This window comes from Hemicordylus capensis, chromosome 4 (genome assembly GCF_027244095.1).
Source record: "Hemicordylus capensis ecotype Gifberg chromosome 4, rHemCap1.1.pri, whole genome shotgun sequence".
NCBI lineage: Eukaryota > Metazoa > Chordata > Lepidosauria > Squamata > Cordylidae > Hemicordylus > Hemicordylus capensis.
The window spans coordinates 2,967,054-2,994,401 of NC_069660.1; the positions used below are offsets into that span (position 1 = coordinate 2,967,054).

The following is a 27,348-nucleotide window of genomic DNA, read 5'->3' on the forward strand; positions in this document are numbered from 1 at the left end:
TCGAGCGCCAGGGAGAAGACGAGAGCCATGCGTGTGCGCGCACGCGATCCCACCCCAGTCCCCATTGCCCGCCTTTGCGTAGGCTGCAGAGGGCGGGGCTGGTGCTGCCACCCCTCTCTCTAGCTGAACACAGCAGGAAATGCCGTCTCACTGGACCTGGGGCAGGACGCCCCACCCCCACCCCCGCCGCCATTTCCCTCCTTGGGTAAAAGACGGCCAGACACAGTTTCCCAGCCACCTTCGCTCCTCTTTAATCCAAGGAGCCACCAGAGTGTCAGGCACACGAGGCGGAGGCGCCACCAGACCAAAAGCGCAACCACCTCTTTCAGATGTCAAGAGAGGATGGGGCTGCCTTTCCTCTCAGTGGCCAGCTCTGACTATTAGCGGTTGACAGCAGACGATGACCCAGCTGGGAAAGTGCAGGTGTCACCGCTTGAATAGCAACGTGGCTCCAAAGCAGAGCACCCGACGGGAGAGAAGTGCTCCTGCAGAGCGAGGGCACGGAGGGGGCCCCCGGCTTTCTGCCAAGGTTGCCCACAAGGAATCGGTGGCAGAGGAGGGAGCGGGAAGGTGGCCACAGTGTGTGCTGATCAGCTCCTCCGGGAGGGAGGGCTCCGGGGTCCTGGCTGCAGCGTTCACTCGGCGACTGCTCAGGAAAGGAGTGGGCCTCGCCCCGGCCCTCCCACTCCCAGCATCAACCAAGCAGGAAGGAGCACAGGGGCACCCCACGGCATCTCGTCCTGCAGAGCCCCGGGGGAGAGCACTCAGACGCTGGACGCTGGCCGGGACTTGGCCCGGCCTCCCCCGTGGCTGCCAAGGCGCCTCTGTGCGGGCACAGCCAGAGCCCTCCTCCGGAAGGCAGCAGCCCCAGGACAGGGCCCTCCTGCTCCTTCTCAGGAGGCACATCTAGGCCGGGAGAGCAGCGAGGCAACACGGGGCAGGGGGTCCCCAGAAGAAGTTCAAGGGCCCCTGGAGCATCAAGCACGCAGGTCCGTGGGAAGAGGCGGACATCCCAGGCCCAGAGACATTCTCCGGCCAGCCCGCTCCTCCCAAGGGTGCTCTTCAGAGGCGGCAGCCTCTCCCCACTTCCAGCCCCTCGTCCTCCTTGCTCCGCAGCCCTGGAGGGTGGGGCTCCCCCCTGCATCGCTCAAGGGCGTCCGTCAGGAGCTGCTGCCTCCCCTGCCCTGCAGTTCACCCAGCAGGCGCTGCACGTTGTCCGTGAACTCGCCCCGCTTCTTCCCCAGCCCGCCCAGCTTCACAGGGTGCAGGCTGGGGTGGGGGGGCTCGTAGGCAAGGGGGCACCACACCTCGCAGAGGAAGAGCCAGGCGCCGTCCGGATCCATCTGCATCAGAGAGCGGAAAACGCTGCCGAGACAAAAGCAGAGAGAAGCCGGGTGAGAGGGGTGCGGCGGCGGGGGGGCTCCCACCTGGGACCTCAGGGACCCTGGAATCAGGCAGGCTGTTCTCAGCCTCGGGATCCCTCCATGGCCTCCTTAGCCACAGAGCCGAGAAGAGGTCAGCAGCAGCAGCAGCAGCAGCAGCAGGAGCTTGCCAGTGATGGGCAGACTTTTTGGCAAGTCTGGCATGAGCCCAGCCCTACTACTCAGGGTCCCTGGTGCTTTCCCTCTGCAACTGCTGGCCTGTCTGGCTTCCTCTGCAACCCCTCTCCCTTTCCTTTCCTTCTCTGAAGAAAAGAGGGACCAGGCAAGGTGCTGCCGAACCTCCCTGCGGTGCTATTAACCATGACCACAAACCTTATTTGTTAGCTGCCCCATAAGACATTGGTCCCTGGGCATCTCACAACACAAGGCAGGCTGCAGAAATCCCAGAGCAGGGGATCAGAGCCAAGCATCATGCTTGAGAAACGCAGGGAGTGAACCCGTCACTTACAGGGAACAAAAGCAGTGCCGAGCTGTCGCGTTTACAGCACTCGATGCAAAAAAAAAAAAAAAATGACCACCCAAAGTGGTTTTGCCCCCCAATTCCCAGCTCTGCCGTGGAAGACCCCCCACCCTCCCATCCGCAAGGACCCCTGCTTGCTTTCTCCCATGAAGTGGCTCCATCGAGCTCCGCCTGGTCTCCCCAGAGTAGCAGCAGCAGCTGGCCGAGGTCCTCCCCAGCCCTGCTATCCAAGGATCCGCGATCCTTTTCCAGGAGAGATGCCATGGACGGGATGCCTGCAAAAGCCCGACCGCAGCCCTCCTAGCTGGCAAGCAGACATCCGCAGAGACCCAGAGGGTCAGGCCGGTTCCCGTGCCAGGGCGGGTCCCGTCTAGCCGGCCCCACAGGCGGCCCAGTGCACTGGCCGATCAAGCGATGGAAGAGGGCTGCCAACCCGCTAGTGCTCTTCCTTGTCCCATCCTCCGAGGGGCTCAGGGTGGCATATCTGGGGCAGGCAGCCCTCTATGCCTGAGAAGTAGGTGACTAGCCCAAGGCCAGAAGGTGAGCCCCATGGCAGAGGGGAGAGCTGCACTCCAGCCTCCATGGCCAAAAAGAGCCACTGCGTCAGGGCGGCCCTTTTACGGCGGGCCTTTCCCCGTTCTCAAGAACGCTGTGGGGACTCTGGGGTCCCAGGGCATGGTCCAGGGGCCCACGAGGCAGCCACCTTGCTGAAGCTAAGCAGGCCTTGGTGTGGTCAGTGCCTGGCTGGGAGTCCCCGATAGGTCACCTCTGGGGATGGGGCCAGAGCAGCTCAGGGGCAGAGGCCCTGCTTGGCTCACAGAAGGTCCCTGGCTCAAGACTCCTGCCGGGAACCTCGGAGAGCCGCTGCTCCGTCTAGGGCAGCTCCCTAGGTCTCCACAGAAGGCCACCGGAGCCGCTCTTCAGCCGCGCCTCTGCTCCTTTTGCAGGAGGGCCCGCATGACGCCATCCTCTGTGCCACCAGGGATCTGGGATGCAACGGCCTCTCAGAGCACAGGTGGCCATCCCTGTAGCTCCTGCTGCTTCCCCAAGTGACCACTGGGGTGTGGAGCCCGTTTGCACAGCCCTTCAAAGAAGCCACCCATTTTGCAAGAAGGAGAAACGCCTCCCGTAGCTTTGGCCTCGCGTTCTCGAGCCAACGCAGCCGCTGCAAATGCTCCCTGCAGCCTCCACGGCCTGTCATGTCGGAAAGCGTGCCACAGGCGATACTGCTGAGCTTTCAGGAAGGCACCTGAAAGCAGCCCTGGAAGCTGGGCGGCCCAGAATGGCACTGCCACAGCCTCTGTGCTGTGCCCCACCCAACACATCACTTCCTGCCCCACAAGCATTCCTTCTGGGGTCCTAGCATCTCACCAGCCCGAGCACAAGGGAATCCCTTTTCTGCTGCTGCTGAACACGTTTGCCGGGCCAAAGCTCGCCTTAAGTATGGTGGTGTCACTTAAAACGAACTGCTCCCTGAAAGGTCTCCTTTCCCTTGCTTTGAATGTCAAACTCTGCAGACACAACCCCGCTACTCCTTCCCCACAGCATTCTAGGAAGAGGCAAAGGCGTAAGACACGTTTTAGTGCTATTTCCAGTGACTCAGCGTTCCTGGTGGATTGGGCCTTTGAATTTATTCCCAGGGTCAGATTTTAATGGAATTTAATAATAATAATAATAATAATAATAATAATAATAAAAAAGAGGGCACGACCAAATCATGCCATTCTGGCTGGCTGTTTCCTGGCTGTTTGCAGGTGGGTCTCCCCAAAAGCAGTTGTTCTGGTCTCTGGCTTTCCCCAGATGATGGGAGTGTCATCTCCTTCAGGAGCTAGCAGGGCTTTCAGGGGTGCTTTAATGGGGCTTTTCCCTATTTACACGCAGAAGAACAAAACTGTGTTTGCATCAGTCAGTTTATCTTAAAGAGAACAACTGTCTTAGCTTGGTCAGCCCTCCCCGTGGGTGGTCGCTAAGTCAAACGACTTCTTCTTGATCCTATCCATAAGGACGCCCTTCCTCCTTTACGGACTGGGGACTGTTGTGCCACACTGGAGGAGGACTCCCTGCCACTGGGTAGCAGCCAAATCCATGCTAGAGGGTGGTCATTCACACAGGGGGCAGGACAGGAGGATTCTAGCCCCGGGCTGCATTCCCCCCTCCCCACTCTGGAGTCCGGCCTCTAGATAAAGGAAGCCTGCTTACTACTTGGCATTGTGTTTCTTTAGTGTAAGCCCAAGACTTGTGGTAGCACGCATGAACTGTCCTCTTTACTAAGCAGGGTCCACCCTGGTTTGCATTTGAATGAGAGACTACATGTGAGCACTGAGAGACATTCCCCTGAGGGGAGGGGGCCGCTACGAAAATGTGTAATTCGTAATGTTGCATTGACTAGGAGCAGCATTTTGCCACCCCAGAAAAACTAGGGGTGATAAAAACATCCTTGAAGGCTTTTGCCATTTCCTGTTTTACATCAGTGGGTTGGATTGTTGTTGGTTCAGCATCAGCTGCATTTCCAGCCTGCGAGTGCAGAACATCAGCAGATTCGGGAATTAAATTGGTTAGGGCTGTGCAAGTAAAGAGTAAGCCTCTTGCAGGAATATTTACTTTAATGCTAGACCCTTAAGATGTGCATGTTTGCGTGTATCTCTCCCCCACCCCCCAGCACAAAGCACTGCTATTAAAAGCTGAAATTATGTAGAAGCAGAATCCAGACTGCTGCCGGATCACACAAAATGGTCTGAGCTGTCCTCTTCAGAGGCTTATTCTAGCCTTGGCTTGGCAGAAGTCAGCCGTGGCTCCAGTCTCTCTCTCTCTCCTTCTCCCTTCCGCTGGAGGCTGAAAAGCAGCACCTCCTCGCACCGCCTGCCTTCCCGATCGCTTTTTCTTGGCCATCCCTACATCTACGGCTGCCTAAAGCCAGCGGGGCTGACTTCAGAGGAGATGCGCAGGCATTTGTGCTGTGAGTCCTGCTTTCTCCTGCTGCTTTGTACCCGGGTGCAGGGATTCCACGATGAAGAATGGGCAGGGCCATCCGTTCTGGAGGGGCCTGTAAATCATGCCGGGTGGCAAGCAGCAAAGGGCCTGGCCTTTGCTCATGTTTATTCTAAGAAGGAGAGACAGCGGCTGGCATCCAAACCAAGAAGTCCCTGCAGAGGGACGCCGGGCAAGCAGGCCGCTGCCGCGCTAGCAGCTTGTGCGGGGTCTGGGGCTGGCCCTTACACTTACACACACACCCACACACCCCAGCCACACCCCCTGTGGCATGCCTCCTCCCTTTGAAAGGGGACTTCTGGGCAAGGGCGCAAGGGTGCCATTTAACCCTCACCCCACCCCCTTTAGCACGACTCAGAGATCTTTTTGCACCAGCACACCTTGATTTTTTACCCAAATGCTTTGCTGGTCAGGATGTCAGCCAGAGAGTTAGGCCACCTCATTTGCGCATTTGACTCAGGTGCTCCCCCCCCGCCCCCCAGCACAGAACATCCCATTCAGAAGCAACCCTCGCAGTCTCCCTGCTACGTGCATCGAGTCTCTCGAGGCAGCCAGGAATGGGTGCACACCGTCTGCCACCTTTACACATGCCGGAAATCCTTGGGACACTCCCCGCACCCCAAAAGGTCCACCTCCTTTCAGCCAGCCAGATCCCGGAGCCAGAGCACCCCTGCAAATGCAGGAGGCGGTTGTGTGAACCACCCAAGAGAAATCCAGCATCTGGATCTGCTTCGCATTCTGTGCTGAGCAGAGCACATTCGGCAGGCAGGCAGGCAGGCCCCTCTGGACTGTGGCTGGAGGGCAAAGCTGGAGTTCCTTGGGGACTCCCCAGGGGGTCCTGTTCACTCAGCAAGAAGCTCAATAGGGGCAGTTCTCGCTGGATGTGGGGCAGGGCTCGAGAGGCCGCTTCAGCATCACTTGCATGCATGCAGAGTCTGAAATGGGTAGAAATCCCAGGAGGTGCAGCAGGAGCCTGTGGCTGGCAGGCGTGTCCGTCTGAAAGCTCCTCGAAAGGGGAGGAAGTCTAAAAGCCAGGGACTTGCCTCCAGCTTGTAGCGGGGAGTCACCAAGAGGTCTGTGCCAAAAGCAAATGCCAACGAGCCGCCGGCAGGCCCTGTGGGTCTCTGGAGAGGCTTCCTTTTCTCACCAAGAAATCCCTTCTCCTTTGAGCATGGAGAGACCTTTTCAACTTCTTGCTGGTGCCAGACAAGCAACCTTTGGGGCTGCCCCTTTCCTGCTGCTTCACACACACACGGGGGTGTTTTGTTGGCATCCAGCTGAATCTTCAGGGCTGAGATGGACTCAGACGAGCTCCCTGCTGGAGGGGTTGGAACCAGCGCTCCCGGTGGCCTGGGGAACAGCCGGTGAGGTGAGAGGAGCATGTCCCTCTGGGCAAGGCCTGGTGTGGGGAGGCCAGGCAGCCTTCACAGTAAGGACCATGGCAGAAACAATGGCCCCAGGAAAGCCCTAGAAGGCTTGGGACTGGGGTACCTCTCAGACCGCCTGCTCCCGCACGAGCCCGCCTAGTTACTGCCTCACGGGCCCTCCTGCGGACCCCCTTCAGGGGTGAGGGCGTCTTTTCAGTCTCTCCAAGGCACCTCGCCTGGTGCCAACACCAATGTTTCTCCAGCCTCGGAGATTCAGTTCCCATGTTTTCTAGCTCTAGGCTTTCCTGCTGCTCTTGTTTTAGGCTGTCTTTATACAACTGATGGCTGTATTCTACTGGTGCACTTTATGTTGCTGCTCTGGGAGGCTCTTGCCTGAAGTGGAGGATGCAAAGCCCTTCAATGAATTGGGGGGCGGGGGCGGGGGCTGTCCCACGGGAGAGGGTGGCGTTGCTTAAGGGGGAAGCAATGTGGGCCCCCCAATCAGACAGGAAGGTGATGAGAGAGGTCCCTGCAGGGGCTCCTGGCTTTGGGCCCTTCCGGCTGCTAGTTTACACATAGCCCTCTCCCATGCACACGTGGCGTTACATCCTCATCTGCTCCCCACCAAAGGAAGCTGAGAGTCAGGCCATGGCCACATCCCTTTTTGCCCACGAGGAACTCAGCCAGAGACGCCTGTCCTCTTGCTCTGCAGACAAGCCAGAGAGGCAGAGTCTGCCTGGAGGAGCGGTGGCAGAAGAGCCCCTTGGATGCCTTCAGGCAAGCTAAGGCCACTTGATGGCAAAAGCAAAAAGCCAACGGATGTGGAGAGACGGCCTGGTTTCCTTCCAAGCGAGACCGGGGCTCCCTCTCGCCTGCCGCCTGGTCTCGTTGCCTCTGCCTGGCAGCGACTCTCCGAGCTCCGTGGCAGGAGCACCTTCCCCAGAATTCCTCCTCGAGATCTTTTAGCCAGAGATGCTGCCAGGGATTGCGCCTGGGCCCTTCGACATGCAAAAGTTGGTCCTTGGCAGTGCATCCTGGGAAAAAAAGGGTCCTCTGAACAAAGGAGCTGGTGTGAGTAATGCCTTCGCCTCTCCACCTGCACTTAAGCAAGCCAAAAAACCTCCGTTTATCGATGGGCCTGGCTGCTGCAAAGTGCTGGCAGAAGAGATGGAACTCCAGGAGCTGCAAAGACTCTGCATTAGCCAGCCTGGGAGCACAATGCTCTCTCCTGGCAGGCACATTCATCTTGCCCTGCCTTATCAGCAAGCTGCCTCCCCTCCTGTCCAGCAGCCCCAGATCCAGCACAGCCAGGCAAAGCCACCAAAATCAGACGGACACACCCACAGACCCTTTCCTCTTGGGGCCCAACTAACTCTCTCTCAAGAGGCTGGAGGGTTCTGCACTTTGAGAAGAGCTCTGCTGGATCAGGCCCGAGAAAGCCTACCTAGTCCAGCCTCCTGCTTCACACAATGGCCCACCAGATGCCTCCGGGAAGCCCACAGGCAAGAGGTGAAGGCAGGCCCTCTCTCCTGCTGTTCCTCCCCTGCGTCCTATTCAGAGGCATCCTGCCTTTGAGGCTGGAGGCGTCCCATGGCCACCAGACTCATAGCCATTGACAGACCTGTCCTCCACGGAATTGCCTAAGTCCCTTTTAAAGCCATCCAAGCTAGTGGCCATCACCACACCCCGTGGCAGAGAATTCCAGAGATTAATTATGTGCAGTGTGAAAAAGTACTTAGAGGGGGAAAATTTTCTCTCTGTCCACTCTCTCTATTCCATGCATAATTTTTTACACCTCTATCATAGCTCCCCATAGTTGCCTCTTTTCCAAACTCAAGAGCCCCAGATGCGGTAGCCTTGCCTCCTAAGGAAGCTTTAGGTTTAAAGAGCAACTTGATGTGTGTGTGTTTTCCAAAAAAAAAAACCCCTTAGTCTCTGACAGTTTCTAAGCAACCTCCGTTTCCATGGCAAAAGATCCCAGGGTTAATCCAGGCTGGTGTGTTTGGGTTTGTTTTCTTCAAGTTCGACTCCCGGATTGCAGCTGCCAGATGCAAGTCAGCACAGTATCCAAGAGTCAGAAGTGGCTCGAACCAGCGGGCTTGCCTCAGCCAGGTCTCCTCATGGTCAAGTGGCTGCCCAAACCGGGCCCGTAGCCGGGTTGGGCTGTCTGGCCTGACGAGCTGTCATTCGGGTCCGGAAGGGACTGCAGGCAACGCTCTGAAGGTTACTCTCTGGTTCGACCAGCTGCTTGGTGGTGAAGGCAAAACTCTTCTCCAGAGGTCTGTCGGAGGTGCTGACACTATCGGAGAATGCTGTGGAGCTGGGCTTTGCATCTGGCTGTGCTCGGCCCTGTTTCTGCAGCCTCCAGGCAGTCTGTACGTCCTGCTGAAATGCACCCCGGGTGGGGCTGCCATTGAAAAGCCCGGGCCAGCCCCGAAGAACCGGCTGGCAGGATGCAGCCAGTCCCCCCCCCTCAGGACTCTTCCACCTCCATCAGGCCGCGGAATCAGACCCAGACCCTGTCAAGCTGAGGGGAGCAAGAAGCTGGTGGGCAAGGCAAGAGGTCCCATTCCGGGGGCTTCCCTCCCTGGCATGCTGTGTGCCTGGCCCCTAGATGAAGCCAAATCGCCGCGTCTGCACGTTAGGGTGCCCCCCCCCCCCCCGCTTGGCAGGTGGCTCCTTGGCACGCGCTAGCCTTGAAGCAGTTCTGTTCCAACGAGACGCCCGGCACATGGATGGCTGCACAGGCCAGCGGCTTGCCAATTCCTGCCCTGGGACAAGGAGGCGAAGTCCAGCGAGGTTCGGGAGCTGCAGCAGCAGCCGCCTGGTGGCGTTCGGAGCCACACGGCCTCCTCTGGCCGATTCTACTCCGAGGGGCTGCCCTGCGAGTCTCCTTGCGGCCCCCTCCCCTGGCCAGAGCTTGATGGTGCCGGTGCTCGGGCCGGTCTTTGCCGGGGAGAGTGGGCTGGCGGCTGCCCACACCTGGCTGTGAGCTGGGAGGAGGCAGAGCATCGGCCCAGCTGGCCCCACACTGTCTCGACTCGGCTGGGTTGTTCACAATCCTGCTCCCCAAGATCTTTTGAACCGGAGATGCGGAGGGGGGGGAGCCTGGGAGCTTCTGCATGCCAAGCAGGTGCTCGGCCACAGGGTTGGGCCCCTCTGCAGCCCACTCCCCTCCCCTCTTTGAGATATCACACTCACACACACACGCACACACACACACACACACACACAGAGTAGCGCCTGCCTCTTAATCCTGGGGAAGAAAAGGTCACTCAGCATCGACTCAGAGGTAAGCCCCCCGTGCCAAGCGCAGGCTATCTTGCGCTGCAAGCCCAGCACAGAAGGGCACCTCCTCTGGTTTTCGCAGCAGCTGAAATGACGCACGGCGCAGCCTTGCAACACCCATTATAGTCCAAGAGCCCATGTCCCAAAAAGCTGGGCGGGAAGGGAGCAAAAGGTTGGACCATCCAGAGTTGCTAAACTAGTCCTGGCATTTCCAAAACGAGCACCAGTCTTATGAGCGGCAGCTGGGGCATTTACGGGGGCAAGCTCCCCAAAACGCCTCCTTGGAGCCATGACCTGCGTCATAAGGTAAACTGATGGAACGAGCAGTATCTACTGGGGAAGAATGGACACGGGTTCAACCTGCCCAGCCTGACTGACTTGGATGGGGCTTAACCCCTTTCAGTCCTCTCCAAGAAGGGGTAACAGGGGCCATCTAGCTCACTCTTGTCTTCACAGACTGGCAGCGGCTTCTCCAAGGTTGCAGGCAGGAATCTCTCCCAGCCCTCTCTTGGAGATGCTGCCAGGGAGGGAACCGGGAACCTTCTTCTGCTCTTCCCAGAGTGGCTCCATCCCCTGAAGGGGAATCTCTTCCAGGGCTCACACTTCTAGTCTCCCATTCAGATGCAACCAGGGCAGACCCTGCTTAGCTAAGGGGTCAAGTCATGCTTGCTACCACCAGACCAGCTCTGTGCAACATGAATGGCAGTGATATATACATTGTTTTCAACATGACAATTACTCCAGTAAAAGACTCTGAATGACACAGAAGAGCCAACATTAGCTGCCATGATCAGCAGTATGCAGTTGCTAAAGAAATGAGATTACCGTCTGATTTCATTGGAGCACTAAGGAATGGTAATCCAGATGGTTGTCTCAGGGTCTTTGACTGGAGTAATTGTCCTGCCGAGAGCAATGTGTATATCGCTGCCACTCATGTTGCACAGTTTCACAAGCATGTATCTTGCGATGCCTCCAAATGTGGGAGGAAGCTCACCTAGAATATGAAGGAGGAACATCCCACCTCCCAATATGCAGCCTACAGTGGATGGTTCCTGACTCTCAACTCTGCTTTCAAGTGTCCTCGTGAGAACCTACATCAGATGAAAGGAGGGTTGCCTCTATGCGATACAAAGCAAGAGGCACTCAGCTGAGGGAATATGATGGCAACGCTACCTGCATATCAACTCCTTGGCTGGTTTTCTGTAGTGTTATCAATGGCTCCTAGTCTACTGCAGGACTATTAGAGGCGCTGATTCTCTGCTAGGGTTTCTGGAGGAAGGGGTGGGTGCGTGTGGAAGAGAAACAACCCCCGACTTTGGGCCCAGCTACTTGCAGTACAGGTCAGGTTGTGCATATGAATGAAAGTGATGGCGGTGGTGGGTGTTGAAAGAGACAGAAACAGGAGGGGACTTTGAATGATCAGGTGAAGACAGAGGAAAGCAGGCGGCTTGGGAACTTTCCACAACGTTCCGTTCAAACTTGATGAAAGCTGAAAGCTGAGCTACAAGAACACAAGGAATCCCCTGGCCAGATCAGCAGGCCCACCCAGCCCCAAATCCCCACCCCACCAGGTGCCTCTCAAAGCCCGCAGAAGAGTGTGAAGGCCCTGGCTGTCCCTTGCTGTTTCTCCCCAGCCCCAGGCTCCTGAACAGGAAGGCTCTATTCCCAACTACGCTAGTGAAGAGCCCTCCTCGGCAGACCGATCGCCCTCGAGGCCTTTCCCAGCCCTGCAGGGGTGAGCGGCTGCTGCCACCGGAGATGCTGCCGGGACTGGCCCTGGCGCTCCTCATGCCAAGCAGGGGCGCTCCCTCCCGCGGAGGAGCTGCCAGGGCTGCTGCAGGCACACAGCTTGGCTCCTGCAGCGCGCTGGTGGCAGGCAGAGGCCTGGGCTGAACTGGCAGCTCGGGGAGGGGGCCGGTGTGCAGAGAGCCCCCTGCCTTGGAGGGGAGGCACACGCCGGAGGCCCCTTCTGGAGGCCCTGCTCCGAGGCCACCCGCGAGACCGCGCAGCGCGTTACCTGCAGGCGGCTTCTTGCAGTTTCACAGGCTGCTTTGCGCTGAGGTAGGGCAGGCAGGCACACGCCACCTGATGCAGGCCGCTCTCATCTGCAGGGGAGGAAGAGGAGAGAGAAAGGGCAGCATGAGGGGCCTCACAGTGCTGCTAGGGCTCAGAGCTGCACCCGGAGGACTGACTGGAGATGCAAAGCAAGGGCAGCCAGGCAGGAAGGGAAGCAAGCCATCCTCGTCTTCTTCATCAACCCCACCACCTGCTCAGATCATGGGGGGGGGGGTTTGGGTGTGGTTGGGTTTGCCACCCGCTCGGTTGGTGGCGACTCAAAACCGGGCCTTTCCTCGAGTTGCCCTGAGACTCTGGAATGGGCTCCCTAATGAAATGAGAGTTTCCCCTTCTCGGAATTTTTTAAAGAAGCACCTAAAAACATACCTGCTTTAGTCAGGCTTTTAGTCTATAGTTCTATAGCTTCGGGGCTTTTTTAAATGACAGCCGAGATTCTTGTTGAACTGAAAACTATGCCGAGCATCAAATTCTGTGTTTGTGTGGGGTATACCCGGTCCCATCCACTACAGCCCATCAGAGGGATAAGACACATAAGAGGGCCTCTTCGGAGGACCTTAGTCTGGGGGGGGGGTCACATGGGGAGGAGAGAGCAGCTGAGGACCTCCAGGCTAGCGCCAGGGCTGTCTCCTCCCACCAGAGTCTGCTCAGATGCCCATGGCACCCAGAGAGGTGCTCTTTTGCGTGGCCGTGTCCCCAGCCGGCACGTGTCCAAGCACTCCCTGCATCCCACCCCACCCCACCCCACCCACTGTCCCTTCCCCGCCGGACACTCACCAAGCTCCAGGGTTTGGCAGAGCGACCCGAGGCCCTGAAGCACAGCCAGCTGCAGCTTGAAGGCCAGGGCGTGGCTGTAGATGGGTCCCGCACGGGCACTGACAGGGGCCTGGCTGGTGAGGGAGCCGGCCAGTTGGGGCAGGATGTCCTTGGAGAATCGCCTCCTTAGGAAATCTCCGCTGTGAGCTCCCAGAGTGCACAGCACCTGCCAAAGTACCACACATAGAAGACAGGCGCTGGCGTAAGTGCCCCCCTGCAAATGGCTACAGCCTCTCTTGAATCAGCGCCAGCCCTGCAAACGGCTGAGCAGACTCAGCATCATCCTGCCCTCCCCTCCCAGCCCCCCCCCCCCGCAAACCCCTGTTGTGGGCTCATGTTTCAGCAGCTCAGGTCTTTGCTCAGGTAAGTGCCACAACACACCAGTTTCCACCACTGTTTTCACAGGAAAGTGCCGGGTTTGGGGCCAACGCTGTGAAGTCTGAACTGACTTGAGATAGTTTTAATGAAAGGCGGCATGGAAATTTAACAATAAATAAATAAGGTCCTTGCTGGGCAGGGCTCACCCAAGACATTTTTGGTGCCTGCCTGGGAAATCCACACATGCACCACACACACTCTTCCACTAAGCAAGTTGGGGTGCAGTCCCATGGAAACGCCTCCTGCACAAACCCCACTGAAAGGAAGAGGAGCTGTGCGAGAGCAGGGGATGGGGGTGCCCTCTGGCTCAGAGCGCCCTCCCTCCACACCCCACTCTTATCAGGGGCCCCAAATCTGCCCCACGATCACTGCCTGGCATCATTTTGGTATGGCTTCAGTGCAACAGCTCTTCATAACTGGCTTCTGGATGCAAATTTCTGCAGCAATATTTGTTTGTTTGAGCAACCCTGCAGATGTTCTAATAAATAAATAACTTTGTGAGCCAGCCCATAACACATTTTGCTTTAAAAATACAGGTTCTGGTTGAGATTTCTTTCCTGTCAGATACCAGAGACTCAGAGGGACTTGCCATATTGCTTGTCTTACAGGAGAAGAGTAGGCAGTATTGCAGGGGAGCCTTGGATAAGCGCAGTTCCTCCAAGAAGGGAGAGGGAGGGAGAAGGGGAGGTGTGCCAGCTCTCACCTCCCAAAGAAATCTCTCCTTCCTGAGCCCCACTGAAACTACTTCTCCCCCTCTTGGAGAAACTGTTGGGGGGTGGGGGGGGGTGCAGTGCTCTGCCCACAGATGCCAGCCAAGAGGACAACAGAGCATTAGTTTGGGAAGATGCCTCCAAGGCTTCGGGTCCTGCGATCCAGCAGTAGATGAACCTCTCTGAAGAGCCTCTGAAGTGTAAATGGGCTGGGTGATTGAAGTCGGAAGTGCCAGCAGCCTAGGCAGGCGGAGGCTGGCTCAGCCTAGGCAGGCGGAGGCTGCTCTGCCAGCCTCCGCCTGGCTCCTGTCAATGTCTGGAGGATCAGACAGGCTATTTTGGGACTGACATGGAGAGGCTGCAGTCGAGAAAACGAGTTCCCTTTCAGCACCTTGAGATATCCTGCCAAGGTAGCCGGCAGAGGGAACTTTCTAATTATATTTCTCAAGTATTTTGGTGACGGCTTCTTGATGCAAGATATCAGCAGAAAGTGATGGCGGGAAACTAAACTGGGTGGCAGTAGGAGAGAGATCTCGGTCTCATGTGAGGGCATGCAGAAGGGCTGGGCCAGGGGTTCTCCAACTTGTGGCCACTGAGGCTGGGGATGATGGGAGTTGTAGTCCAGCAACATCTGGAGACCCACATTTGAGAACCCCTGGTTAGACACGGGCAGAGAGGTGGGCAGGCCTATCAGTGGATGAAAGTCACGGCAGCTAAGAATAGAACCTCCATGTTTAGAGGGAGCATACCTCTCATTACTCCCAGCTACTGAGGAGAAACAATACTGAGGCAACCTGTGGGACTTCCCCATCCGGGAGACAAAGGCATGAGACTGGCATGAGATCTGTTCTGAACCTGGCCAGCCACTTCTGAACTGCTTCAGCACTTCTGAGGGCCAAGGAGACACTCAGAGCCCGCTGCTGTTCCGCAATCAGTAACCAGCAGGCCAAATCAGCCCCTCCAGGCAGGCCAGACAGATGCCACATCCCAAGGACAGTCTTCACTTAAGGAAGGAAAGGAGAACCAAAGTCCCAGCACTCCAAGCTGCACAAGAATGGGCTGGCAACCGGGTGGAAACTGCCTGAGGAAGCCTTGGAGGCTCAGGAGGATTTCCTGGAGTCGCGGCCTCATCGCCAGGCCTCTTCCCACCCCGACATGAAGGCAAGCCCCCGGGGAAGCTCTCATGCAAGTGCCTGCCCCAATTCTCTTAAGGGCAGCGGGTGGCTCCCAGCCATTCGGGAGGCTCCACTCTGCACAAGAAACAGGGTCTTTTCCACTTGGACCCCAACATTGTGGGACACGCTCCCCACAAAACCTCTGCTGCCCCCATCCCCACAAATGTGACTGGCCGTCTCTTTAAGACGTGGCTTTTGGGGGAGGCAGAATTTTTTGTGTGTTTACTCTGATCCTGGATGGAGAGGGAGTTTTTCCTGCAGGCTACCGCATCAATTTGTGGTATATTTATTTATTCTGTTGCTGTGTTGCTGCGCATTCTTCAGTTTGTTTTGCATATCCAAGTGTTTGTTGTCGATAGGCACCCTGGATTCTCTTTCAAGGTGAAAGGCAGGACACACTGTTTTGAAAACAGAGATCCAGAGCTTTCTCAGTGGTGGCTCCCCAGCTGTGGAACTCACTGCTGCGGGCAACTTGCTTGTGGCCCTCCCAACTGGCCTTCAGGCAGCTGGTGAAAACCTTTTCAGCTTGAAGAGCTTTTATAACTATGCTCACAACCTTGGAGCAGCCCCTTAGGCCCACGTGCACTGGTAGTTTTATTTATTTATTATTCAACATATTTCTATACCACTCAAAACTTGTGTCTCTAAGTTAGACACGAGGTTCTCCGACTGGGCCCCCCAGGTTTTGTTGGACTACAACGCCCATCACCCCCCGTCACAACCGCCGAAGGGAATTGCAGGCAAACGTCTGGGAAGGGACCTTCCCACAACTGAGAACCACTGGGCCATACAGCTGAGGAGCACCGGGGCAGGCTTTCCCCACGGTGGCCCCACAACGGCGGAATCCCTCCCATTGTGAGACTCCTCAGGCTTCCCCCTTGCATGACTCTACACAGGCTATTTTCGTTTAGAGGGGATTTTGGAGACGGTGGTTTTTCTTGGTGTTAAAGTGCTCTAAGCGGTTGCTTCACTGCTTTTGATCGTGAGGCAGCTTGTTCTAAGTCATTTTTATGATCTTGAATTGCTGTCAAGTGCATGTGCTTTTGTGCAGAAAGGCAGACCCTAACTAATATTAAATAGTGAATTAGGTTTTAGCTGAAGCCCTTTGCCTTTCCCCCCTTACTCTGTCTAGGGCATTTCACTGGAAACAACTCAAGAGAGCCTTGCTGCAGAGCAGTATGTACATTGAAGGCAGTGAATACGAGAGAAGCAAGTATCAGTAGTTGGAACGGCTCTTGGGTGGAATGGGAAAGAGAGGAGCAACCCGAGCTACTGCTGGGAAGCAGAGGCAGCTGTGCCTCCTTGCCCGCCCAGCCCCCCCAGCCCCCCCCCCCCCCGGCTGACTCGTTAGGACGTCTGCTTTGTTTGCATCGTGCGTATCAGCTGCTGAACTCTTCTGGGCTCAGAAACTGGAGGGCTTGTTGTGGAGGGGGGCGGAGGCGGTGCTTCTCCCAAAGCACCAGGTGCTACATACGGGCTCATGTGAGAGACTCAAAGTTCACATCCACGGGGAAGGCAGCATCTAAGGATCCTTGCAGATGAGGCGAGTGCTGTGTTTTTAACAGCATCCACTCTGCTGTTGGAAGCAAGCAGAAGACCCGCGAGACTGCAGCCCTGGCAGGGAAGGTGAGAAGCCAGCGCCTACTTCGTGAATGCCAGTCAAGAGGGGCCGGGCCTCACGCCCGAAGCAGCATGGAGAGCTCCGACAAGGGACGTGGGGTTGGCCCCAAGAGCAGCCTCTTTGGCGGGCAAGGCCTCAGCTGGCCAGGGCCCTGGGCACATTTACCTTGAAGGCTCTGAGGACCGCCAGGGGGTCGTCGTGGGTCAGGCGGCTGACAAGGGCGGGCCACGTCCGATGAGCCAACGGGAGGAGGTGGCTTTCATGCAGCTGCAGTCCTGCCACGCAGAGCTCCAACACATCCAGCACCTGCAGGGGAAGAGAGGAGAAACAACAGGCAAGTGGGCGGGAAGGGAGGCAGTCTGATGGCAACAAGAAGCTGCCTTATACGGAGCCAGACCCTTGGTCCACCTTGGCTCTCCAGCTGTTGTGGAACTACAACTCCCATCATCCACCACTTATTGTTGCTGGGGGTGATGGGAGCTGTAGTTCCACAACAGCTGGAGAGCCAAGGCTGCCTACCCTGGTCGGCAGCAGTCCCGCCAAGGTTTCAGAATCAGGGGTCTTCCCCAGCCCTACCTGGAGATGCCACCAGGGACTGAACCTGGGACCTTCTGCAGGCAGACAGATGCTCTGCCACGGAGCCCATCGCTCACAGGCAATCTCCCAGCCCAATGGGAAGCAGCACGCTGTTTAGCAAAGGGGGCAATTCTTGCTTGTTACCCCAAGACCAGCCCTCCTCCCCACGGCTAAGAGAGGCTGCCCGTCCACATCTCACTGGGGCTGGCCTCAGGCAAGGCAAGTCTCTCAGTTAGCTTCAGGCCTGCCTCCTACTAGTACATGTAAGGGATGCTCAGAACACTGCCGCCCCCCCACGGTAAAGATCACAGGGAGAATGTACAGCGCTATCTACATTTTAATGTGTTTTTATTTATGGAGTTATTTATCTGTTTTATGAATTTTTTAACAGGTTTATATTGTTGTTATATTGTTTTGACTTGAAAATTTCTATATCAGGTGGTACAGAAATACAATCAATCAATCAATCAATCAACCAACCAATCAAAAAAGAGATGTCATAGTTGATTGGGAGGATGACATCCTGCACCTGTACGAGGTGAGCTGCTGGTGATCAGTTGCTTATTGCTGCTCATTTAATTGTGGAGGTATCTGCTGTGACATCATTTTGTTTATTATGTTGTTTCCATTCGTTAGGATTTGCTGTTTGTTTGCTCTTGCATCCCAGCATGCCTTGCAGCAACCAGAGGTCTTCTTGCAGGAGACACAGCCTAAGCCAGTTATACGTGCACAAAGCCACCACCCCTGTTCCATGTGGGGCTTTCTCCTCATGCCCAGAAACACCTTTTCCTCTCCACTCTTTTGCTTACCATCTAACCCAAAGAAGAGCCCTGGGGAACTCAAAACTTGCCTGCTTGCCATTTTAGGTTTCTGAGCTGGTACCTATTGAAAAGGCATTATTTTATCATCATGTCTCTATAAAATGTTTCTACCAGGCCATTGCCAATTTCTGAAATTTGTGTCTGCTGGATTCAGGACTTCCTGACAGCCAACATAAAAATGTGCACATAACTGGGACCGGACTTCATTGGCCTTGCTGGCCCCATGCTATCATCCCAGGGCTGGCCGGAACGAAAATTATGCAAAAGGAGCAAATAAATGCATAGGTGCTTCTTTTGCAGAATTGATTCAGGCCGCAGAGTTCAGGCTCTCTCGACACGCAGTGGGGATGTTTTCAGCACAGCAAATGCACAACCAGGCTGATGCACCTTCCTTCCATTTCCAGTGCCCAGTGCTACAGGCAGGAGGATGGGATGGGGGTAGGGATGAGGGTGAGGGTGCTAACCCTTTTGTATAAGGAAAGTATGACACATCCTGTCCGCTGAGCTCAGTTCCCTGCCAAATAACCAAGGGAATAAATCCCCGGAGTTCCCTCCAGCAGCGGAGAAATCTTGAGCCAACGCATATGAGAGACAACCTGTTTTTGCACAGGAAGTTGCCTTATACCGAGTATAAGACCCTTGGTCCACCTGGGCCAGTCTTGTCTGCACTGACAGGCAGCAGCTCTCCAAGATTTCAACCAAGAGTCTTTCCCAGCCCTACCTGGAGATGCTGCCAAGGACTGAACCTGGGACCTTCTGCATGCAAAGCAGATGCCCTGCCCCTAGCAAACCAGCTCAGCGTTCCTGGGGACTTGGAGCTTGAGAGGAAGGTTTCACACTCTCACGTCTCGGGAGTAGGACGGGGCTGCTTCCTTGGAGAGTCCACTGAGGCTCCAAGGGCGAAGGCGCCTGACAACTGAGGCGTACCTTCAGGCGCACACGAAGACTCTTGTCAGAGAGCAAGTGGATGCATCTCTCCATCACCTCCTTGGCAGTCTGGGCGTGGAGCGGCAAGGGGCTCTCCGTCCCAAAGGCCTGGTCATTTGCTTCCGACCCCACAGCAGGCAGCTGCTCCTCTAGAGGGCGAAGAAAGAAGAGGGCACAGTTGGCAACGCTAAGTACAACCCGGAAGCCTCCGGGCTGCATTTCAACAGGGTCTGTTATTTGCTGGCCCAACACAGTACAATGTAACCAGCCTAATGGCCACCTGCTTTGCTCTGACTACACAATTCTTCAGCCGCCTAGCTATGGGGTGTGTGGGAGGGTGCGTGTTGGAACCGCAAGAGCAGCTCTGCTGGATCCGACCGAAGGTCCAGCTAGCCCAGGAACCTCCGCCCCACAGCAGCCCGCCAGCTTCGCCGTGGGTCATGCAGGCCCAGAGCCCCCTCCTGCGGGGCTTCCCAGCAGCCGGTATTCAGAGGCACAGACCGTCTCCGAGCTCCGACACAGTCCCAGGTCGTCCTGACTAGTAGCCGGCACCACACCGTGGGGGCAGCAGATTCTGCCAGTTAGTGAAGTGCCACATGGAGAAGCGCTTCCTTAGGTTGGTGCTGAATCTTCTGGCAGTTTCACCGGATGATCCCCGTCAAACATTTCTCTTGCCACTTCCTCCACAGCATGAGCCTGAACTACACCCTCCAACTCATCACCATTTCCCCTAAGCAATCCCACCCCCCAGCTCAACCTTCTAGCTCTCCCTCGTGGGCCAAGTGCTCCAATCCTGGTTCATGGTGGGTTGCCCTTTTCTGCACCTTTGCCAGGCCCAAGGCATTCCTTCCGAGACGGGGTAACAGGAACTGTGCACAGTATTCAAAATGTAGCGCATCATAGATTTGGGGATGCTCCTGCCTCTAGCACCGCGCACTGGAACTGGAAGGAAGGCGCATCAGCCTGGTGTGCATCACAGACCGGGATCCATCTTGCTTATTTGTTATTTCTCCTTGTAAACCACCCTGAGCCATTTTTTTGAAGGGCGGAAGAGAAAAATAAATAAATAATCTGCACAAGGGCATGCAGTTTTAGGGGCAGTTTTAGGGCAGTTTTAGTTTGGATCTCTTTCCTAGCTGGTTGAGTGGAGAGCGGGTCTTGTGGTAGCAAGCATGACTTGTCCCCTCACTTAAGCAGGGTCCACCCTGGTTGCATATGAAAGGGAGACTAGAAGTGTGAGCACTGGAAGAGATTCCCCTCAGGGGATGGAGCCACTCTGGGAAGAGCAGAAGGTTCCAAGTTCCCTCCCTGGCAGCATCTCCAAGATAGGGCTGAGAGAGATTCCTGCCTGCAACCTTGGAGAAGCTGCTGCCAGTCTGTGAAGACAATACTGAGCTAGATGGACCAAGGGTCTGACTCAGTCTATGGCAGTTTCCTATGTTCCTAGCGATTCCTATGCCACCTGAAGGCATAGACAGGGACAGGTCGAGGTCTGCACTCACCTCCCCCTTCTTCGCCCTCCGCATCTGGGAGATCACCCTCCGCAATCTGCTTCTGCTCAATGTACTCGAGGAAGAACGCCTCCATCTCCTCTGCAGTGGGCATCGTGGCAGGACTTTTCTCAGCTTGCCCGGTAGCCTTTGGCAGAGGACCTCCTTCGTGCACCAAAGACTTCCCTGCCGGTGGCTCCACCACGAACCAGGAAGCTGACAAAGCAAGAAAGAAACATGACTGCCCCCAGTGCAAGAGGGCACTTATAACGCACTGGTGGAAATAATGTATTTTGGTAGTTGGGTTTTTGTTTGTTTGTTTAAGTCTCGTATTATATTGAGATAGAAGGATTGCATCTCACAGAATATTGTGAGGAAATGATCCTGGCTATCTTTGGGCTAAATGCCACCAAACAGACAGACCCACAGCTGGGGCGGAGGCTGAGGAGGGCCTGACTCCCCAAACACTTTCTTTGCCCCCTCTCAAGTGTTTTTACAAACAATTGTAAAATAACTGAATGTTGCGGGGCGGGCGGGCGGGGGGAGTCTGTTGTGCAGATCTGGGATCCTGGCTGTTGCTCCCACTCAGCCAGGGCTGCCCCTTCCAGCCCAACTCAGGGTGAAACAAGCAACAGTGCACCCCCAACTAACACTCAGACTTTGGGAAAGGACAGAACACACATCTAAACCTGAGCTTGCCCCTGGTGAGAACAGGGCTCCTCTCAGCTACCTAGCATGGTCATCAGTGTGTGCAGGACCCTGAGGATGGAAGACACTCCGTCGCCATGACACTGGTCAAGTGCGGCCAGCAGATCTTGAACTACGTCCTCCACCAGCGGCAGCACGTTGGCATCCGAGTGCCGGAGCATGGCCTCCAGGACCCGCGAGGCAGGGCGTTCATGCTCCCGATGGCGCAGGTGCAGCGAGATCCCGTTCACCAGGTAGTCGGCATTCTGGTTGATAAGGTCCGGGACAGAGTCGTAGCTGCAGGCCTGGCAAATGTCCCCCATGGTCCCCACTGCTGCCTGGCTGATCAGCAGCGTGCCATCTCCTGCCTTTTCCAGAACGGGATACAAGGCTGAGATTAAGAGCGGACGGAAGTCCTCCCTGAGCGCACAGGCAAAGCGGCTCACCCCTTCCAGCTGGATGCAGATCTGCCAGATGTTGCTGTTCATGGAGTGCATCGTGGCCTTTGAATCTGTGGAAGGAAGAGGCTGGTCGTGGGCTCCAGAGGGAACAGCAAGAAGCCCAGAATAATTCATGGCGGGTTCAGTGGTGGCCTCTTCAGCCTCAATGTTGGTGACCAAACGCCAGTTTGCCTGGTCCATGTATTCTTCCAGCACAGAAGTTATGACCCCTGTGAGATCCTCAGTGCTCAGCCTAGTTTCCCGTTCATGGAGGACGTCCACCCCAAGCCCAGCAGCGCCAGTAAGGAGCTCGTTCACAACCATTGCAGCCTGCTTCCGGTATGCAGCTGACTCTCTGTATAACTCCATGAAATGGTCCACAAGCAGATAAAGATTCCCATAGTAACCAAGAACCTGGCAAACTTGCTGAAGCAGGAAGTAAATCTGATCGTCGGTGAAGAACCGGAAGTACTTCCTCTGGCTGCCGCCCTTATGCAAAAGCACCAGCCAAGGCCCGAGTGGCTCCTGCAGGCCTCCAGGGCCCCCAACTCTTTCTTCCATGATCTTCACGTCCTGCACGTCCAGCTCCAGAACTTGCATTAATGCCTTGGAGAGGCGCTGAAGATGGGATGCAGAGTTGAGGACCATGTTCACCCTGGGCCCCAAGAGTTTCAGGTACCCAAGAAGCAGGTTCAAGGTGGAGAGCTTGCCCTGGTCATCCTGGGAATTCATTAAGCGAGGGAGAGCAGTGGCCAGGGAGTGGAGATCCTCTGAAAGGACATCAGCAAGGCCTCGGTTCTCAGCCACCATTCCCTGCTCCGCAATGCTCCTCAGGACCTCGTTACTCCGGCTTTGGACCTCGGAGCGCTCATCATTCACTAGACCAACTAAGACTTTTAGAAGCTGGCCAACGGACCCCACCAAGGACCGGCTGCACTTTTCCATGAGGAGACGGACCATCTCGACAAGCTCCTTCCTTGCCCTCCAGTGTGGGTGGACCACCACGCAGTCCACCACCTTCTTGATGAGGATGGAGAGTTTGGCCGCAGTGCTCTTTGTCCAGTCCAGGCCTCGATGGACCAGGAGTTCGGCTATTCTGCTCTGCTCCAAGGCAGCCTTCTCTCTCACTGGTGGGATCTGTGCCAGCTGCTCATCTGCCATTACTAGACTTATAATCCGAGCGAAGAGTCTGACAGCCGCAACGGTGACCGCGTGACCTTGCTTCACATCTCCTGTGATGATCCGGGAGAGTGAGATCGAGATCCCCGGGAGGAAAGAAGCAAACAGATCCCCGCATCGCCTCGTCTCCTCCTCAGCCAAGGGCCTGTGATACTCCTGGCAGTCACACTGCAGAACAAGAGCCTGCAAGCACCTTATGGCCGAGTGCTTGACTTGCCTGGCCTTCTCCTGTTCTGCTAAGGCCAGGAGCAGAGACACAGCAAAGCCCAAGTGGGGAAGGGTGGAAGGCTGGTAGAGAGACAAGACCACATCCCCATAAGCCGAATGCAGCAAAGCCAGAAGCGCCTGGATCACAGCCTGCTTCAATTCTTCCGACAACGGTGCCAGTTGGTGTGGGCTGGAAGGAGATGCCAGACACATGCAGAGCTCAGAGAACAGCTCCTGCAGAAGGTCTGCTTTCTTCACGCAGGTTGTGGAGAGCACGAAGGTCATACACTGCACCACACTCTGGACCACGCTCTCTTGCTTAGGCCCTGGCGTCTTGAGGGTGAACCTCAGAGGGAAGAGGACATACTCCTGGAGCTCTTGCAAGGCAGAGTCACTGACCACCTGCAGCTGCGTGTGGAGGAGCTCCACATTCTCCGCCGTCAGTCTCTTGGTCAGCTGCACGCAAGCAGGACGCAGGACCCCAAATGCCTTCTGCGGGGTGTCAAGGACGGCCATGGCTCAGTCCGGCTCCCTCTTCTCACACCTCTTCAGCCATCATCCTGCATGCAAGGGAAAGAGAAGTCCCATGAGAGCAGCCCCCTTGACCTTGCTGCTGAAAACAGCTTGGCTTGGGGCTGCCAGCAGCACCCCTCTGTGATTTGGAGTTGCAGGCATGAAACCTCCATCCTGGACACTTGAGCTCATGGGATCATGAACTCTGTACCTGCTCAGATATGCCGTTTGGTCACTTGGCACAAGCAAACATGGGGCTGCATTGCCCAAGGTCAGGAGATCCAATGACCGGAGGGAGTCCCCCTGTGGCCTCTCTTTTGAAGAAAGCAGAGAAGCTAGCAAGCAGACCCGGGTCAAAAGGATCCTCACAAGAGAGACAGTTAACTCCCTTCTTTGGTAACAGGATTAACTCCACTAATCGCTCATATAGCAACTCAGATGAGCATGGAACACTCTGTTAATGACCTGGCAAGGACCCAAGGTAGGGTCGTTAGCAAGAAAAGAACCCCCACCTCACATCAGGCCTGGTCTCAGGTAAGGTTTTTTAAGGGCACTCGTTCAATATTCTACACACATCTACAGACCAGCCATTTCACCTTTTGTTTCTTAAAGAGCACACTTGCTTGATTAGTTCATGTATTAGTTCATGTACAAGTACCCAGGGCCCAAACACATGTACAGGGAACTCAGCTCACACTATGCACGGAGAGCACTGGGAGCCCCTTGAACATCAGGAGTGCTTTGACATCTCGGAACACCTAGGATATTTGGAGTACCCTCACCCTTTTCTTCCGATCCCCTCGTGGAGCCAAGCACCCCTCTGGTTCCTGTGCTTGTGAGTGGCTACCGGGCACCACTTGCCTCTCTTCCTCCCCGCTTTGACCGTGCCGAGAGAGACATCAGTGCACCGCACCCTGCAAGTGTGACCGACACACCAAGAGACTGGGAATGGTAAACTAACTGCTGGTCCTCTCTAAAGCGTCCTCCTCTTTCCTCCTGAAACCTGCAACTTTAGCCCTTTCTCAAGTCAAGCCTTAAGCCGGTTCATTGACCATTTGAATCTAGAGCCAAAACGCCTCCATGTGAGACTCTATTTAATCCTGTTAGTTACAATTTTATGGAGTCACCTTAAGAGGCGAAGCGGGGAAATGCTTGACGAACAAGCAGAAGCTGCCGGCAGCAGCGATATAGGAAGATGCTGAAAGGCATCATCTCAGAGAGCATGGGAAATGGCAAAGCCCTCCTGTATTCTACCAAAGACAACTACAGGGCTCTGTGGGCGCCAGGAGTCAAAACAGACTTGACTGCCCAACTTTACCTTTTACCTTTTAATATTTTATTGCCTCTTCACCTTGCCCAATCAATCTTTTTCTTTCCCTGTACCCCTATTATTCCTAAATAAATCCACTTGTACCATAAGTCTATCTTTCTCACTATTTCCAGGCCAAAACTTTGCACAAATTGATACTGTAACAGACTTTTCACTGTGCTCTTGCTAATTCCCCACACAAGCCCCAAAGCAGTCTTGGGACATTCTGCCACCACTCCAGAATAGTTCTGTTAACAACCAAGATCTTGTAAGGGAGACCGGAAGTCATACGAGGAGACCAAGCAGAGTCCATCTCGCTCTGCATCCTGTTTCCCGCAGTAAGATGCTGGTGGGAGGAAGCCTCCTCAGCAAGGACCACCATGCAAGTTCCTCAACAACTGTTCAAAGATCCAGTGTAGTACAGTGGTTAGAACAATGGCCTTGGATGGGGGACCTGGGTTCAAGTCATACCCAGCCACGAAGCTTCCTTGGTGACTTTGACACTCACTCAGCCTGATCTACACCACAAGGTAGCAGTGAGAACACCATGGATAATCTCTGTGCAGTGAGAACAGGATAGAAATGTGAGAAGTCTGCTGCCAACTGTGTGTGCCTTATTGTTAACAGGCTTATAAGGAATTACAGGATTCTTATAGGGAAGCTCATCTGGTGCCTACACAATGGATCTTTTCAGTGCCAGGCAAAGACTTTTTTTATTCTGCCAGACCTTTAAACATCTGAGGCAGTTGTGGATTCTCACTCCCTGCTTCCCCCTCCCCACTTTGTTTATTATGATGTTAGGGTTTTACTTTCCTTGTTGTAAACTGACCTGGGAATCGTTGATTGAAGAGTGATATAAAAACATTTTAAATAGCTAAAGCATGACAAAGGAAGCTGCCTTTGGTCCATCTAGCTCTGTACTGTCTACACAGACTGGCAGCAGCTTCTCCAAGGTTGCAGGCAGGAGTCTCTCTCAGCCCTATCTTGGAGATGCTTCCTGGGAGGGAACTTGGAGCCTTCTGCAGATGCTCTTCCCAGAGCTTCCCCATCCCCTGAGGGGAGTATCTCACAGTGCTCACATGCAGTCTCCCATTCAAATGTAAACCAGGTTGGACCCTGCTTAGCAAAGGGGACAATTCATGCTTGCTACCACTGGACCAGGGCTTCCCATCTCCAACCAAACAGAAACAGGCTTGCAAGCTCCCAACTGCTGCAGGCCTGTGGCTCCAGGCCAGAGTGGGACAAAAGCAAGCAAGCAGGGGAGGAGATGCGAAGGGTGGGAAACAGTGGTCCCTCTAATTTTCTTCACCTCTGTGCAGAATGAGTTTTGTTCTGGGTGGCATTATCAAGGCCCTGAGTGTGCACCTGCATTCAGAGCGGGGCCTTCTTGATTCAACCTGAGCGGGATCTAAAATGAACTGAGCAGACATCCAAAAACTTGTGAGCATGTACATGTACACATGTCTTGGAGGGAACAGTGGTGGAAAAGTGTGTGTGTCTGTGTGTGTGTAGGAGCCATCAGGTATACCCAAATACGCTTCCTAAGCTGAAAAGGGTCAGCACACACACAATCTAGAAAGCTTATTACTCAGCTAACACATGCATCTGAAGTTCTTTGGGACACATGAGGAATCCTGTATCAGTGTATTTACATACAAGGCGGCATAATTTCATAACATTTAGGAAGAAGGTTTGTTTTGGCACCTTAAAAGCTAAGATTTATGATTATTATTATTTATTATTATTATTATTATGGCATCAGCTTCTTTCATCTGCGGAACAACTGTAGCTCAGAAAGACCCAGTTCAATCTCCAGCATCTCCAGGTAAGGCTGGGCAAGACCCCTCTCTGCCGGGAATCCTGGGGAGCTGCTGGCAGTCAGAGTAGACAGTAATGGGCTTGATGGAGCAACGGTCTGACTCAGCCTAAGGCAGCTTCATCTGTAACCTGCCTCCTTGAGTAGATCACAAGAAGCCTGTGCGCCCCGACTCGTAGCTGCATGACCCAGAGTCATTCCATTGGTCTATCCGGCCCTGCGTGGTCTGTTCCTATTTTCCCTCTAACAGGGAATCCCCGAAGTTGTGGACTACAACTCTCAGAAGCCATAGCCAAAGGCCCCTGCAGCTGGGGATGCTGGGACTTGTAGTCCACAACATCTGGGCACCCCTGTCAAAGGGAAAACTGCTCTTGCTCAGGGGGCCTGCTCCCAATCAGCTGGAGGGCGGGGGGTCTGAGTCTGGGGCCTTCCAGCACGCCTACCTAGCCTTAACGGCTTGTGTTCACCGCACCCGAGAGCCTTGTAGGCGAAGAGGCCTGGACTTGAGGGCTTGGGCGAGCAGAGGAGGGGCCTCAGCCCCCCGAGCCCTCCCTTCGAGGGGCCCCAAGGCTCTGGGGAGGCTTTGCTGCCACAGTCGAGAGCTGCCTCCCCGTGCAGCACATCTGAGCCTGCCCCAGGGGACTCGGTGGGTCTCAGCCTCATTGAGGACTAGGCGAATGCACAGACGGATAAGGAGAGCACCCCTTCCTCCCCACCCCCCCAATGATCCCCTCCTCGCCCCATGAGCTCTCTCTGCTTCTCAGAGCACCCCACCCCCCAGCATAGGGGCCGGCCAGCCCCGCTTCCCTTACCCGCTGCTTCTGCTGCAGCCCCTCGTGGGGGCATTAAAGCAAAGGAGGAAGCGCACACACCGCCGGCCGGAAGTGAGCGGAGCAGCCCCGCTCCAGGGAGAGGCGAAAGGCTCCCGCCCGCAGGCAAGGCCGGGCAAGGCAGAGCGCGAGAGGCGTCCCAGACGGGCAGCTAGGCGCATGCGCAACCGCTCTTCTTGCGCGTGCGCCTGAGCGTCCCCCTCCCCGCCTGCAGTGCGCGCGCGCGCGGCCTCCT

General features: G+C 55.5%; 1 protein-coding gene across 2 annotated transcripts; it reads right to left on the minus strand.

Moving 5' to 3' along the window:
- Positions 1-226: 226 nt before the first annotated feature.
- TTI1 (TELO2 interacting protein 1) lies at positions 227-27,324 on the minus strand. 2 transcript variants are annotated; one of them, XM_053245189.1, is made up of 8 exons: positions 27,096-27,324; positions 20,863-23,205; positions 20,145-20,348; positions 18,643-18,791; positions 16,484-16,624; positions 12,396-12,600; positions 11,563-11,650; positions 227-1,365 (listed from the first exon to the last, which is right to left on the minus strand). In XM_053245189.1, the coding sequence occupies exons 2-8, from the start codon at positions 23,159-23,161 to the stop codon at positions 1,161-1,163; spliced, it is 3,291 nt and encodes a 1,096-aa protein (XP_053101164.1). In that variant the 5' UTR covers positions 23,162-23,205; positions 27,096-27,324; the 3' UTR covers positions 227-1,160. The 2 variants fall into 2 exon arrangements, with proteins under 2 accessions (XP_053101164.1, XP_053101165.1); XM_053245190.1 differs by lacking the exon at positions 227-1,365 and adding an exon at positions 3,570-3,769.
- Between the last annotated feature and the right edge of the window lie 24 nt (positions 27,325-27,348).